Source organism: Acomys russatus, chromosome 26 (assembly GCF_903995435.1).
Source record: "Acomys russatus chromosome 26, mAcoRus1.1, whole genome shotgun sequence".
Taxonomy (NCBI): Eukaryota; Metazoa; Chordata; class Mammalia; order Rodentia; family Muridae; genus Acomys; species Acomys russatus.
The window spans coordinates 39,171,017-39,187,047 of NC_067162.1; the positions used below are offsets into that span (position 1 = coordinate 39,171,017).

The 16,031-nt window shown below is 43.2% G+C and overlaps 1 protein-coding gene across 1 annotated transcript in view; it reads left to right on the forward strand.

Moving 5' to 3' along the window:
- Wwox (WW domain containing oxidoreductase) overlaps positions 1–16,031 on the forward strand; it is a 919,511-nt gene that overhangs the window by 266,955 nt on the left and 636,525 nt on the right. Inside the window, exon 7 of the mRNA XM_051168609.1 lies at positions 12,819–13,004. Within this exon, the coding sequence (XP_051024566.1) occupies positions 12,819–13,004 (186 nt within the window). The remainder of the gene's footprint in view (positions 1–12,818; positions 13,005–16,031) is intronic.

Sequence of the window (16,031 nt, forward strand, 5' to 3'; positions counted from 1 at the left end):
AATATCACTTTATATCCACAAAATGTACTTTTAATGGAGACTGATAATGCATGCTGTGGAAGTCTAGTTATTTGGTCATCTCTTTGATTCTTCTCACTTGGCAATAAAGTAAAATGCTTAAAGGTTGCAATTTACCTTGAGGAAACGGGATTCTGGTATTATTTTAGGGGATTTCAAGTATTGGGTATTGGTATTGGGTATTGGAAAAATGGGGCTTATGGGGAACTGCCTTTCCTCCCTGAAGCATGCCAGCCCAGCCTGCTTCATCTGCTAGCTTCCTCCCTCTTACTAATGCAAATGATACTTGTGTTCTTTGAGTTGAGTTGTGGAATTTACTGTTGTCCAGTGTGGCCTCCCAGGAGACTTTCATGTCATAAGTAAGATTTCTGAGGAAGACACCACAATTTCTTTGTCCCTTGGAACCCATGGGGGTCCACCAAGAAAGACTTTTGATGACAGTGCCTTTTCCCCAGTCTGTGGGAGTTGTGTTCAAATGTGCCTGCAAGATGCTGTGAGTGGCTCAGGCTGCTGTTCCTCATCCTTCCCTCCCTACTTGTCCAAATTGTGCTGAGCATTGATTTTCCACTTTATTAAATATTCCTTGGAAGCAGGAACACAGGACAGTAAAGTGCTTAAGTGCAGAGGGCAGGTTTGGAAATTGCTAGAATCCGCACCAGACCGTCAGGCCTGTGCTGTAGATATCATGCCAATCCAGCTAAGTGCACAATTATCAAATCGATGCCTTTTCCCTAGAAAACTGTGTTGGGGACGATGAGGGTGTTATAGTGTTTTACACCCCTGCTTTAGAATCAATGAGGTTGAGATTTCACTGCCGGGACCAGGATGATGGGAAAGGAAAATATAATCAAGATAATGGACACGGGGCAAAAATTTAAGAAAATAACCAAAACAAGAGTGTTTTCATTTTCCGCTAAGTGTCTGTACTGATGTTCCAGAATCTACTCTAAGAAGTTGCAAATGGTGCATGAAATGAAAAATTCTCATCGGTCTCCAGGGGACAGAACCAGAGCCTTGCTCTCCTCCTGGTGACTGTTTGGATTGTTTCCTCTATTCCAGCTGAAATAAAAAGAAAATATTAATTAAGCGTAACTAAGTTACTGTGACAGCAGAATCCACTCCTGGTTAATTACTGTGTGAATGCCCGATGGTGTCCGTCAGATTCTTGACATCATCTTTAGGGCCGTGACCCACCCAAAGCACAGCTGACGACCACTGACCACCCAAGCTGGTCTTGGTGTTATGGGTTATGTTTCACATGCTTTCTTTTCTTCCCTGTTTATAGAGGAAGTACTCTTACAGAAACTCTGAGTGAGGGCACTGGGACCAATCTAGTCAATGTGGAGAGCAGCTGTATTTTGTGTGTGTGCATTCTTGATGGGTACCGTCTCCCCCAAAGTGGAGGCCCAGGTATAAGGAACAGGAAACTGAGCAAGTCTCTCCATCAAGGGTGGTGGCAGAAATGTTCTATATACTTTTCATAAGACTTATTTTTGTTGTCCTTGATTATGTGTATGTCTGGGGCCAGCAGAAACACATAGGTACAGTGCCCCCAGGAGGCCAAAACAAGCCACTGGATTCCCAAGGAGCTGGGGTTATAGGCAGTTGTGAGCCTCCTGTCCGTGAGTGCTGGGAACGGAACTAAAGTCCTCTGGAAGAGGAGTAGACACTATTAACCATTGGGCCATCTCTCCAGACCCTGTACACAGTTTTTCAATTCTCATAAACATCAAACGAACTGGACATGGCTATTCCTTTCTACAGGAGATGCATCTGAAAGTCAGAAGTCTAATTAACTTTTCTAAGACCCACCCTACTGATGAGAGGCAGACCCAAGCTGAAAAATATGTTTTCTGTTTCACATAGTTTAACCTCTCTGGCATCCTGGAATTGTACCAATCAAAAGAATTCTCTCATGAAAATATTATCAACACACACACACACACACACACACACACACACACACACACACACACTTTTAAAATAGAGACCATGGTTTTCTTTCACCCTCTCAATATAATGGCAGTTATTTCCTGTGGAAGAAGGTATGCACTACTTGCCTGTTCTTTCTAAATATTGCCCATAGTAGCAATTCTATTATAATGCAACTCTTCTCAAATCAAATCAATTGAATGTCATATCTGGATTTGTACAAAATTGGTGCTTTGGCATCCTATGATATAAGACTTAATGCTACCAAGACTTGAAAGAAATCTTTTGTAAGACCATCTTTCAAGTTGCAACCTTGACAAATCAGTTACATATTTATCCAATGCATTATACAATATAATTTTTTAAAAAAAATCTCTTGTATATTCCTCCAAATCATCATGAACTGAACCTATTACATGCACACCACATAGCTGTGGTCTGGGCAGGTTCCAGAAGCATGGAGAATTTCGACTGGGTGGAGGCAGCTGCAGAAGAAGATAACTACTATGGCCAAGTTTGTGCTGCTTCCCTTGAGTTCAGACCAAACTAGCCATGTTAATTTAAGCACGGACCCACCTTGTAATGCTATACAGTTCTCACCCCTTCCTTCTCTGGGAGAGCACAAGCGAGTTACGAGGTAAAGCTGCCAAGTGGTTTTCTTAATGGAACACAGCTCCGTATGCCCTTTGCATCGGATTTCACAGTATTTCCAAATAGTATGAATTCTTGTAGCTCACTTGAGCGGTACCCCAGATGGTATGACAGTCTGTTTCTAGAAGGAAATGGAATATATTTCCTTTTGCATTGCATTCCACTTAGGCCTTTCTTTTGTTTGTTCTGAAATGGGATCCCGCAGAGTCACAATTGTTAGACCTTCTAGAAGGGTGGCTCTTAACCTAGAAAATCTCACTTCATTTGTGGGACATGCTAAAAATTTCACTTTCGCACCGTTACTATGAGTCACCTCCCCATGGCGGTGGCTTCTTCTGCTCTGAGAATCCTTTAAGGCTCTGTTCTCCTTTCCCACTGTTGACATTTTGGGCCTTCTGGGCTTTTTGGAGTCGAGACGTAGCAATTTTGTGTCTAGAGCATAGTGACTTTCTTTATTGGTCATTTGTGTTCACCAACTTAAGTCATTTTCAGGTAGTATATTTACAAGGATAGCTAGGTAATCATGCAAGAACCAAACACCATATGGGTATAGACTTGCTTCCAGTGCATACATTCAGATATACACTTGTTTTTAAAGGCTCGTTTTTATTATGAGTGTGTGTGTGTGTGTGTGTGTGTGTGTGTGTGTGTGTGTGTGTGTATGTGCGCGCGCGCGCGTTTGTGTGCTTGTGAGTACAGGTGCCTATGGAGGCAGAAGAGAGGCTGTCTGGTGCCCTATAGCTGGAGTTATGAAGAATGAGTTACCCAGTTTGGGTGCTGGGAATGGTACCCAGCTCCTCTGTAGGAGCAATGACTGTTCCTAACTGTTGATCCATTTCTTCAGCCCCAATGCCATGCCCTGTGAAGACAGATTTACCTTTGTGGAAAATGGTATCTACCAGCACAGACAGACTGTGGAACATAGTAGAAAGTGTGAAAAAGTGTGGGAATGGACACCTGGGACGTGCTACACCTTAGAAAATTATTTTTTAATTACAAGAAATATGAGGGTGTGCTGTGTGTGGCGCACTTATACCTAGGGACTGGTAAGGGGGCTCCCTGGACAGTCAGACTTAAATGGAATACTTGAGACAAATAGTGGATGTATTGAGGATACATGGGATTGGCTCTACTCAGAATCGCCATCACTCGTGGCCTGACTTTGAGTGAGGACTTAAAAGCCAGAGAACTTTTTGGGTATCCAGATGTCCAGTTTTGTACTTCTTTTTGATTGACAGTCAATCTAACAACCTTGTCATTGGCCATTGTCGTTGTCTTCTTCTCCTCCTCTTCCTTCTTGCCTTTCTGTTAGTCCTAGCTAGCTGACCTTGTCAAAGGTCTAGACAAAGCTTATAAGAACCTTAAAAGAGGGAGCCTACTAGGCTTTAAGCTGAGCAGCAAGGGTAAAAGAATGGTCAAGGGCGCAAGAGTCTTCAGAGCAGCCCTTGGGAGAAGGGGATGGTGGCAATACATTACATAGTCAGAGCTGGAAGATTCCACGCAGTGACGAGACAGCGTTCAGTTGACTTGGCAGTGGCAGTTGTGTTTGAGGCAGAGAAAGAGAATGACATACACATTTCAAAACTAAAGTGGATGAACGGACAGAGGATTGTCTGTTACAACTCAAAACCGTTCTAACATCAAGTAGCTCTTTGTCTTTTCAGCCTTCTTGCCTCTCTCTCTCTCTCTCTCTCTCTCTCTCTCTCTCTCTCTCTCTGTCTTTCTTTTTTTCCTTCCCTTTCTTTTCTCCACTCTTTTTCCTCCATCAGTGATTTTTTTTTCCCTGTTTAATCTGTATGGGAAAAAGTGGAGGCTAGAGGGCAGCCTTGGGTCTTGTTCCTCGGGCTCTGTTCAGTTTTTAAAACATCATCTTCTTAGTCTTTGATGTTTACTTTCATGTGTATCATGTGTCTTGGTTCTATCTACCTTAATTCTCCTCTCCTATCTTTTCAGAGCACCCCAAAACATGCGCCACTCTCACCTTTGGGTTTTCCGTTTTGTTACTCACTAAATCCACTTAGTGCTCTCTGTTGGAGGGTCAGGTGACCTTGTTCACTTGTTCTTGTGCAGGTCCTGAGCAGGTGATAATAGCTGCAGTGAGTTCATGAGTACAATGGGCATGTCACATCCATATGGTATCACCACATTTTTCTTGAGGCACAGACATGGACATCACCAAGTAGGCTAGGTTGGCTGGCCAGTACGCCCTGAAGGTATTCCTGTCTCTGCCTGCCCAGAGCCGAGGATTATAATAAACTCACAGGACTGTGGCCTGGATTCCCCAACCCCTGGGTTATATAAGAGTAAAAACTCAATCCCCAAAGCCCAAGCAGCAGTCGCTTTCCCAACCGAGCCATCCTCCCCAGCCCTGTCTGCAGGATTTGATGAAGCTAATGCACAGCAGGTATGACCCGACAGAGAGAGAATGTCTGAAATTGGGGCAGGCAGCAGGCGGGGCTCTTGGGAGCTAAAGGGGCAAGGAGCCAAAGCAAGCTCAGCTGTTCCTTATAGGTTAGCAACAGCCTCCGGATAGGACCCCACCCCTTCTGCTGGTTGTTCCAGTACAGCTCTCTTCTTTGGGAGAAGGCACCAGTTAAACTCAGAGCCTGTCTGCATGGTCAGGAAGCCTCACTGTCACTCTGAAGGGTACCAACAGAGCTGCTGCTAGCTCGTCATTAGGTCTCCACATACCTGGGAAGCGGGGGGGGGGGGATTGTTTTCTGCCCATAGGCTGACTGCCAGGTAAAGCGGACTGCTGCTCTTCATCACCATCCTCACCACAGCTGCATGACTTGCAGGGTCTGCTCATCAGAGAGAGAAGGGGACAGGTCTCCATAGGCAGACCAGAGAGCAGGCAGGTTACTCCTTGTCCGAGTCTCCGAGCCTGGACATGGCTGGTAGTCCTTTCTGCTCCCCGTCACCCTTCCCAGGTCAGAACCCACCTGAGGACAAAATGTCCCCCTAAGGTGCTGACTAATAACATCTGCTCTGGGCTCCATGGATGCTGTCTTCCTTTCCATCCTGCCTTCAGAGTTTGATCCTGACTTTGCTTTGGGCTCCATTGATGCTGCCTTTATTTTCATCCCCTCTTCATAGTTTGATCCAAGACTTTTCTTTGATGGCCTGTAAATATTCATCACCCGAGACTCTTTTGAATTGCGGTGGCTTTTAGTTAAATTGAGTAAAATGTACCATTTGAATAATAAAAACCTCATTAAAGGAAAGCTAAAAGAATACTTTTCCTTTTGTACAAGCCAATTAGGTACCCTCATAATTAAAAAAAAAAAAAAAAGTCAAGCACATTATGATTTTATATTCCATAAGCCTGTTTTTAATTAATAGAGGTGACATGGTTTAGGTGCTGGGTACATATTTTGCCTCTGGTGTTGTGCAATTAACATTAATGAAGGGAGTGGAGGTGTAGTGAGAATGTGTCGTGTCTCCTGAGGCCTTCGTGCATCTAGGCTAAGGTCTTCAGTGGGTTTCCATTCCTGGGGACACAGCAAGACAAGAATAAACTTGCCCAGTAGAGGACCCGTGGCCACCAAGAAGGTGTACTATTAAAATTTGCCATGGTCACAGGGTCTCAAATGTTCCAGAGACAAGTATTCACGGAGTTAGATTTTCCTTTGTGGACAAAAGGGAACGATGTGCAGATAAAAGGAGCCTCCATTTAATCCCCCTGCCTGGTAAGATACTGGGGCTCTGCTCACTGTCACCTGGCCAGCTCTGGTCTGCTGTCCCGGTTCATAGAAGAGGAGGAAACAGGTTCGCGCAGGCTCACTAACTGGCTCTGAACCAGCTGAGAAAATAACTGCCCTAGGCTAGAATGTCAACACTTGGGTCTATCCATCCCAGTTTAGATACTGTTAGTTACCCATAGCTGTGACAAAATGCCGGGCAGAAGCAACTGGAGGGATTCCTGTGGACTCCCTCCAACAGTGCACTTTCATTCCATAAGGTCAGAGAAGGCGTGGTGCAGGGAGCAGGTCAATCCATCTTACTTGAAGCTGGTTATCCCGTGGTCAGCAGGAAGCAGAGAATAGGGCAGGAAGCAGGACCTGGATGGGCAGCCCTTAAAGGCTCACTCCCAGCACTCCTTTATGCCAGTTTGGCTCTGCGTCCTGAATTCTCAATGTTCCTCTATGGCTTCTGCATCTGGGGCCTAGATTCACAGCCCTGAGACTGCGGGTGGTATTCCCTGTTCAAACCAGGACCACCTTTCTTCTAGTTCTTATTCATTTATTTCTTTGCTCACTTATTTTTGTTGATTCAGATATTTGAATTCTGACCTGAGGAAAGTCGCCTCTAATTATATTACTAATTCTATAATAATGCAATGCCTCCTGTCTTCCTGTCAGAACATGACAACTAGAATGAATGCCATCCAAGGTTGTCGTGAAAGTTAAATGGGCTGTGTAGCCAAGATTCTCAACAAATGTCTACTCCATGGTTAACAGCCCCTCAGCGCAGGATAGGGGGAAAACAGCTTTAAGAACTGAGCAGAATAGTGAAGTTATAACCAAAAAGGAGCTCAGATCATAATAATACGCTTGCATACTTTCACCATCCCTCCAGAATCTTTCCCAAAGATCCCACCTTTCTGCAAAGGCTCCCAGGCACAGATCTCTACTTTGGTGTGAACCGGGGCTGATGCATAGAGTGGGGAGTTGATGCCTCAAAGCACCCAATCCCAGTCTTCAGAGAGTCATGGCCCCGTTTGGAGCCGTTGATTGACAGCCACAGGGCACACTGTATATGAAAAGCAGTTATCCCGGAGAAGCCCGGCTGACCACAACCACTCCGCCATGCCTATTTTTAAGTGGCGGTAAAGTTGGAAAATAGATCAAGCAACAGAAACGAATACCATGATCTCTTAACAAGATCCAGATTGCCCCGTGATAATGAGATTTCATGAGTACTTAAAAACGTGATCTATCAAATCTACTTCTCTCTACTTGTGCTGTGCATGCTCTCCACTAAGTGTTTAACCAAACTTTACTATCAGTTCTTTATACACTTGCCAAACCATAGAAGAGGAGGGAATGTTTCCAAACTCACTGTAGAAAGGCAATGTGAGCTAGGCGCCAAAAGCGAAGTCTTCTAAAGAAGAGAAAATGACAGACTCGCATCGCATAGAACAGACTAAGTCTTTGACAAAATACTGGTGAGTTAAATGCAATAATGTACAAAAAAGGATTGTATACTAACTATTAAGGGATTCAATGTTAAATATTCAGAAATCTATCAGTGGAAGAAGTACAAATCAGAAGAATAAAGAGTCATCTGGAGAAATAAAGAAAAATCATTGTAAAGAGAGCAGTATTCTTCCTTGATTAAAAAAACAGTGTGTGTGTGTGTACATATACATATGCATATATATATGTATATACACTCAGAGCTGGAGAGATGGTTCATCAGTTAAGAGCACTGACTGCTCTTAAATGTCTGTAACTTGAAGATCTGACACCCTCACACAGACATACATGTAGGCAAAACACGGGTGCACATAAAATAAAAATAAATGAGTTTTAAGAGATACTCAGTAGAGTTGTAGTAACGGTCATTTCTCCCCCTCATCAGTGGCACCGACAGAAAGTGCACAGCTGATATCCTTACACTGAAAGTATGAATGATTTCCCCCCCTAACAGCCAGAAACAAGGCAGGCCTGTCAACAGCCAGGACCCATCCAGATTGGAAAGGAGAAATCAAAACTGCCTTCCTTGCAAATGAAATCGTTTTGCATGTATAAAATCCTAAGAAAACACATTTGAAAAGTATTAAACTCACAGCTAGGTTCAGCTGGATTTCAGCGTGACTGTTCAATATGCAGAAGTGAGTTTGTTTCTGGGTGGAAGGAATGGCACCTCCAAAAAGAATTGAGGGAAACCGTTCTGTTTGCAGTAACATCAGAAGGGAGAAAATAAAAGAACAGTTTTGAAACTTGCAAATGAATTTAACACAACGTGGAAAACGTAGGCTTTTGAATGTATGAAATGTTGTTGGGAGAAATTAAAGGGCCCTCAAATGAATACAGATACAACCCATGTTGTGGGTTGGAAGATGGGATGTTGTGTAGCTATCAGCATCCCTCAGGTTGATCTACACTATGAATTCAGTTTCCTCTAAAACTAGAGTTTTGGTCTTGAACTTCATATGAGAATAAAGAGGACACTGAACAGATGAATAGAGGACAGAAACAAAGTGTTAAGCCTTCTGTTTCCCAGTAATTAAAAGCATAGTATGTCATGACCATGGATTTGGAGAATTGACTGGAGTTGGGATTCCAGAATCTAACCCTTACATGACTGGGCTTTCAAACCTTGGTGCCAGAATAAGTCAGTGGGTAAAAAATAGTCTTTTCCATAAACAGTTCTAGAGCCGCTGGGTACCCACTACAAAATAGTGAAGCTGGATTGCTTTCATGCACCACATACAAAAGTTAGATGAACAAGAATCGGTGACCTAAATATAAAAGCCCAAACTACTACATCCCAGAAGTAAACATAGAATCACAATATCTCTACGATATTAAAATAAATAATGATTTCATAAGTCCAACCTCAAAAAGCACAAGGGACAAAAGAGGAATTAAAAACAAAACAAAATGAGAATTCACTAAAATTATAACTTTGGGGCTGTAAATGAAACCATAAAGAAGGCATGAAGACAATCTATTCAATGAGGGAAATATTTGAAAACTGTATAGCTTGAAAGGGTATCATCCATCACATATAAAGAACTTTCATAATTCAACAATAAGAAGATAAAACTGCTAGCTCTGAAGTGGACCTAGAAACTGAACCTGTATTTCTCCCAAGAAAATATGCTAACTGCCAATGAGCACATGAAAAGATTCTGAGTACCATTTAGCCAGGAGAGAAACGCAGATGTAAACCACACTGAGTGATCTCTCATTGCAATTCGGGGATCATAGTAGAGGAGGGGCCGAAAGTTTGTAAGAGCCGGGCGATAAGGGAGTTCTAGAAGCTTGCACATGACAACTCACCAGGGTGACTGTCAAACAGGAGCTGAACAAGGACAACAGCAACTGACATGCTAACGTGGATGGGAGAAAGACCAATGGCTTCAAGCCCTACAAAAGGAACTGCAAACAATGCTGAAAATGGGAGAAATTGTCTTTCCCAGGGAAGGGCACACCAGTTGGTTATATTAAATGGTCAGCCCTAAAAACATACGTATAAGTAACCTTATACAAACTGAGACTGAACAGGTTGCATTTGTGTATTTAGGATATGTGTATATGCGTATATATGTATGGATGCATGTATGTATGTGTTATGTGTGTGTGTGTATTGTGTGTGTGTGTATTGTGTGTGTTATGTATGAATATAACAACAATTAATAGAAAAAGGAGGCCAGGAATTTAAAAAGGAACAAGGAAAGGCATATGGGGGTGGTTTAGAAGGAGGAAAGGGAAAAAGGAAAACATTGTAATTCTATTTTACTCTCAAAAAATAACTTAAAAAAGAAAAGAAAAGGCAGATGATGAAATGCCACAAGATACAGATGTGCAATGCATGGCCAGTGGGGATGTGAGTGACATATCCTACTCTGGACAGCAGTTGATTCTTCCTCATAAGTTAAACACAGCATTATGCTATGAGCCAACGATTCCATTTGAAAGTACATACCCAAGAGAAATAAACAAATGTGTCTCCAGAAGAGCTGGCAAAGCAACGTCTGTCTGTAGCAGCGATATTCACATCAGCCCAACACTCCAAGCGACCCAAATGCCCATCAGCAGATGAACAGATGAAAAAGATGCTGTCTGTGCATACAGCAGAGCACATTTCAGGCATAGGAGGGTGGGCAGTTTGAAACCTTGAAGCAGTCTGCCCAGGCAAAGAAGACAGTCATAAAGGACCACATGCCATCCATCCCACGTGCATGGGATGATCGTGTTAGACAACTCCATAGAGCAGAAAGTGTGTTTGTTGTATATGGAGGTGGGTGCCATGCAATTGGCAATGAGTTACTTCATTGTTGTTACAATTGCTGTAAAGTTAGAATATGGTGATGGGATAGAACCCATACATATTCAACTCAGAACACACACACTAAAGTCCCTGAACTGTGCACCACAGATGAGTTGTGTAGGTTGTGAATTATAGCTCGGGATTAGGAAAAAAAAAAAATGTACTACCAAAGCCTAAAGGGGAAAACAAGCCAAACCACATCCTTCATGCCCACAGCTAATGCTTTTCTATACTTTCTTACTGGGTGACGGCATATAGAAAAATCCCGTTTTCCCTGCTTTTGGTTTTGTTTTGATTTTATGTTATAATCACGTGTATTTATTTATGTGCATTCCCTCGTGTGTGTGTGTGTGTGTGTGTGTGTGTGTGTGTGTGTGTGTGTACACCAATGCTGATGTGTGGAGGAGGGAAGACCAAGTGGGTCCTGTGGATCAACTCAGGACGTCTGAGTCGGTGGCAAGGTTTTCATCCACCGAGCCATCTTGACAGCCTTGGTTTGGGTTTCTTGAGACAGGGTTGCACTGTATAGGCCAGGCTGGTCTAGAGTTCACTTGGTGGCCCATGTTGGCACCTGCCTCAGCCTTGGTGCTACGAAGACAGATGTGAGCCACACATCTGGGTTGGCGTTTTCCTTTTTGGAGAAAGCTTTACGACACACGTAATCACACATGGCGACCTTTGTTTCCCGCCTTTTCATTTCATCTGGTAAGGTCCGGGAGCCTCTGAATTCACTGTTGTGTATTTATCTATTCTCCTACTGTGGGTCATGCATGCGTGGCTTCTAGTTCCATAGCTAATTTTAATACGTTCTGTTCATCTGTGTAATCATTACTCACCTTTATGTGCACACGTGGACTCTTTCCTTAAGTGAGTGTCTCGGAAACTGTTAATTTCCTAAGGCAAATTACCACAACATGGGTCACTTAAAGCAACAAATTCATAGTTTCTCATGGTTCCAGGAGCCGAAAGTCTGAAGCCAAGGTGTCTCCAGGCCAATTCCGAGAGTGGCTGTAGGAGCTTCCTTCTCGTTTTCCTGGCGTCCTGAGGTTTTCCCCAATCCTAAGCTTCTCTCAGCTTGCCCAAGCATCATTCTGCCCCCCCCCCACCCCATATGTATGACATCCTATAATATGTTTTGCTTCATAATGGATTAAAAAACAAAATGGATTTGCTTGTCATTGGGCTGTTGGCTGTGTGCTCTTTGCATCCTACTCCACAGGACAATTTCCCCAATTTAGTGAGCTGGTTTTGTTCCTTTTATGTTTCAATTATAAATACAGTAGAGAGCCTTGAAAATCTGACATTGTGTAGCACCTGTTCATTTGGACTTCTTTTAAGTAAAATGTATATTAGCATTTTGGCTTTCAATCAGCTGAAAGGGTTACTTTTATTGTTAAAATTTCATTTATAGCACATCTCTTCTTACTTATCCCCAGGCTCATTTATATCCAGTTCAGATTTCATCTGAATCTCATAGGAAGATACATACATGCACACACATTGAGACAGGATCTCATGTACCCAGCCAGGGCTAGCCTGGAACTCACTTCATAGTCAAAGCAGACCCTGAACCCCTGCTCTTCCTGCCTTCACCTCATGAGTGTTAGGCTTATGTACACGCTTCCTGTGTCTGGTGCTGGGGATGGAACCCAAGTCTAAGTTCATGCTAGGCAAGCATTCCACTGAGGTATGCCTCCAGCCCTAAAAGGAATGTAGTCAAGTAATATGTGACTTTTTCTATAAACAGAACACACTCCCTTTGATGCGTTTGTGTAGTAGCCACTAAGTATTAGGCCCCAGTGTCAGCCTTTCTTGTACTGCATCTATTTTTTTTTTTTTTTTAAAGAAAGGAGATTAATAAACTCCTCCCTGGCTATCTGGTGGGCTATTTTGATTGAACATAAAAGAGGTAATAATTGTTTGTGTTAGAGAGCAGCGTTAACTGGAGACATTATGCTCCAACTCCAGTGAGCCACCCCCATCCTGTCCCACCCCTATGGTTCTGGGTTAGCCTGGTTTCTTGTCTTGGGAACTTCTTGTTTCTGGTACCCTGAGGTAATGGCCCATTCAGAGTGATGTGACATCCTGGCATATCTCATCTCTCACTGGTTGGCATCTTGAAAACCCTGAGAAATGGGATGGTTCTAAGTGGATGTGGACGGCGCCTCGTTTTCGACCATTGATTTGTGCCTGATGTTGTCTATTTCCTTGTGCAGGCCTCTTCATGTGCTTGTGTGTAATGCTGGGACTTTTGCTCTACCCTGGAACCTCACAAAAGATGGCTTGGAGACGACCTTCCAGGTGAACCACCTGGGACACTTCTACCTTGTCCAACTTCTGCAGGATGTTTTGTGTCGCTCGGCCCCTGCCCGTGTCATTGTGGTCTCTTCTGAGTCCCACAGGTGAGCTTGAATTTGATTTGATATTTTCCACTTGCCCCTTTGTCTAACCGTCTGAATTTCTTTCCAAGACTCCAACTGAAAATAATTTTGATGAGGGGAGAGAGGGCCCAGCATTTCAAAGCTCTTACAGAGAACACAAAATCAGTTCCCAGACCCTAGGCCAGGTGACTCAAAACCACCTGTGACCGCAACTGCAGAGGGTCCAACACCCTCTTCTGGTCTCTGCAGATACTAGCAAACACAGACAGACAGACAGACTGACTGACAGGCACACACACACACACACACACACACACACACACACACACACACAAATAAGTCTTTTAAAATACTAATTTTGACTAGTCTCGCTATGAGAAACATGAATGTGCACAACCTGGCTTCATTAATTTTTCTAGATCCTTCTACGTGTTTGATCATGGAGCATTGTTTTGGGGGGGGGGGACTGTCCAGAGCAATATAGAGTGATTTTACAATTATACCTTAGGCTCCCCATTGATTTCACTCAGAGATGGAATAATAATTGATTAAATCTGAATGGCATGACCTTTATTGATTTGTAATTCAACAACTTTAAAGTCTCACCGAGAGGAATGTGCAGTTATTCTAGCAGGGGAAACAATGCAGTTAAAGGCCGCGAGATGAAATCCAATTGTTTTATAATGAGAAATTAGGGAATTCAATGCAGACATTAGCAGCGTAATTGCAGAGAGGGAAGGACTGTAGTTAGCGTGTATTGGAAATCTGGCCGTGCCTCTTTTGGTTAGAATTTCAATTTACACATCAGATGGCGTTTCTTTCTGATTGCCATTAGACTATTCAATCGACGGAAAAGACATCTGAAAACATCGTCGTGTTTTCAACATATTTGTGCAAGAGTTAGATAAACAACTAACTGTTTCTAAGAGAAGTGCTGAGAATAGACAAAGGATTTTCGGGGCCGTCAAGGCAAGATTTACAGCTTGTGAGGGAGACTTCTTTTCTCTGTGTTCTTGGTGTTGGGGGTAGGGGGAGCTTTGCCTCCCTAGGAAAGTAGCTCAAAATAAATAAATAAATAAATGATGTGTCGAAGACTATTTTTTTCCTTTTCTTCTCCATCTGAAGTCCTGAAATGTTTTGGTGACCCAGAATATAGCTTATTTTATTTTTAATCATACTTCCATAAAATGTAACCGTTGGGACTTTGAAGAGAGAGACCAGCCAAGGGTTAGCTTGAACCCTTTATCACTCCCAAACACAGGGGCTTATGGTGTAAGTGACACACCGCAGACAGATTTACTCTTGCCAGTTTAAATTTATGATGGCCTCAATGAAAAGGAAACTCGGGTAATAATCCTTCCCCGTGAGAGAAGACACGAAACATCTCGTAATTAGGTAGTCACAAAATCTGGCCGGGCTCATCTTTGCAAATCACACCAGGTTCGTGAAAGAAAGGGAGTGGCCCCCGCAAAGCAGTGAAGGGGGCAGGCAGGAGAGAGAGCTTTAGAAATAAATCTGCCAGCCGCCATCGCTTACCAGATGTGGAGGGCACCACGGGATATGTTTAAATGAGCCGGTATTTAATGGGAGGTGGTGTGGGGGTGTCAGCTGTTCACCTCCCTCGGCAAACCTCTGTCTCAGATGCGGCTTCCTGGGACGCCTTTGTTCTCACTGTAACCACAGTGTCATTCCTGCCTGCCTACTTGGAGATCCAAATCCTAATTTCATTTTAAAGATGAATTTGTACAGGAAAGACCTACTAGGTCTCCTGAATGAGATCCATTGTCATTTCTAGCAAAGCCTAACTGACATGTGTGTGCAAGGCCTGCATGTTGTGTGCTGGCTGGCTCCTGTTGCCCATTTTCTTCTTATTAACATTCTTACAAAATATTCATTCCTACAAGCCGAACTGTTTATTACTCTTTTGTTGTGTCCCTAAGCTCCAGAGAGCAAGCATGGATGCCGGGCACACAGACAGCACTGGCTCACTACTAAAAGACCCAAAGCCTAAAACCACATTATAAAACACAAGTGTTGATATCTAATTACCTCCATAAACCTTGGCAGAATCTCTTCGTTGGAGTCAAGACCCCCTGTTAGGGGAAAAATAAAGTCCTATGTTTGCAGAAAATATTGTACTGGATGCCCTCGGGCGAAATATTTATTAACCACTCTCTATCTTCATGGTGTTTTACTTACTTATCTGGAGTCTGAGCGAGTGAATTAAGTTTCTGCCTGTCTAGAATATATCATAATGAAATGGGAAGTTGGCTTCCTCGCTGTGAAAATTTTTCAGATAACAATTAAAATAGAATGAAAGGAGCAGAGTTCTGGTTGTGCAGCTCTAAACAGCCTCAGTAGTGTGCAGTGACAGACTGATATTATAGTCAGGGACACAGTCACACGCGTACAGTTACATACACCCAGTCACACATCTAGCCTCACAGAGTCCTGTACCCGATCACTCCGCACAGTCTCACATGTGTAGAGTCTCAGACACATAATCCCACAATGCAACTGCACAGACAGCCACATACAATCATGCCCCATCACAACCTCACATATGCAGACTCTCAGACACATAAACACAATCAGAAAAAAAAAATCCCAGCATATAGCCACAAACTTATACAATCATACCCAGTCACACACATATAGTCACACACAAACACATACACACACGCACACACACACATACACACACGCGCGCGCGCGCGCGTGCCTACAAACCAACATATAGCCACAAAGTTATATAATCATATCCAGTCACACACACACAACCACACACAGTCTCATATATATATTCACACACACAATCACGAGAAACCGCACAGAGTCACAGACAGACATCCCAGGCACACATCCCAGTCACAGAGAAAACTCACCCATCATAAATGTGCAGCCACACAGCCACACATGGAGGCACGCATGTCTCATTGCAAACACACATGCAGTACTTCCCACGTGGCTTCATTTCTCCTCCTAAGACAAGGCTAGCTGTTATCTAACCAAGTCTGTTCTTACTATCTCAGTTTTGGGGTTAAAAAT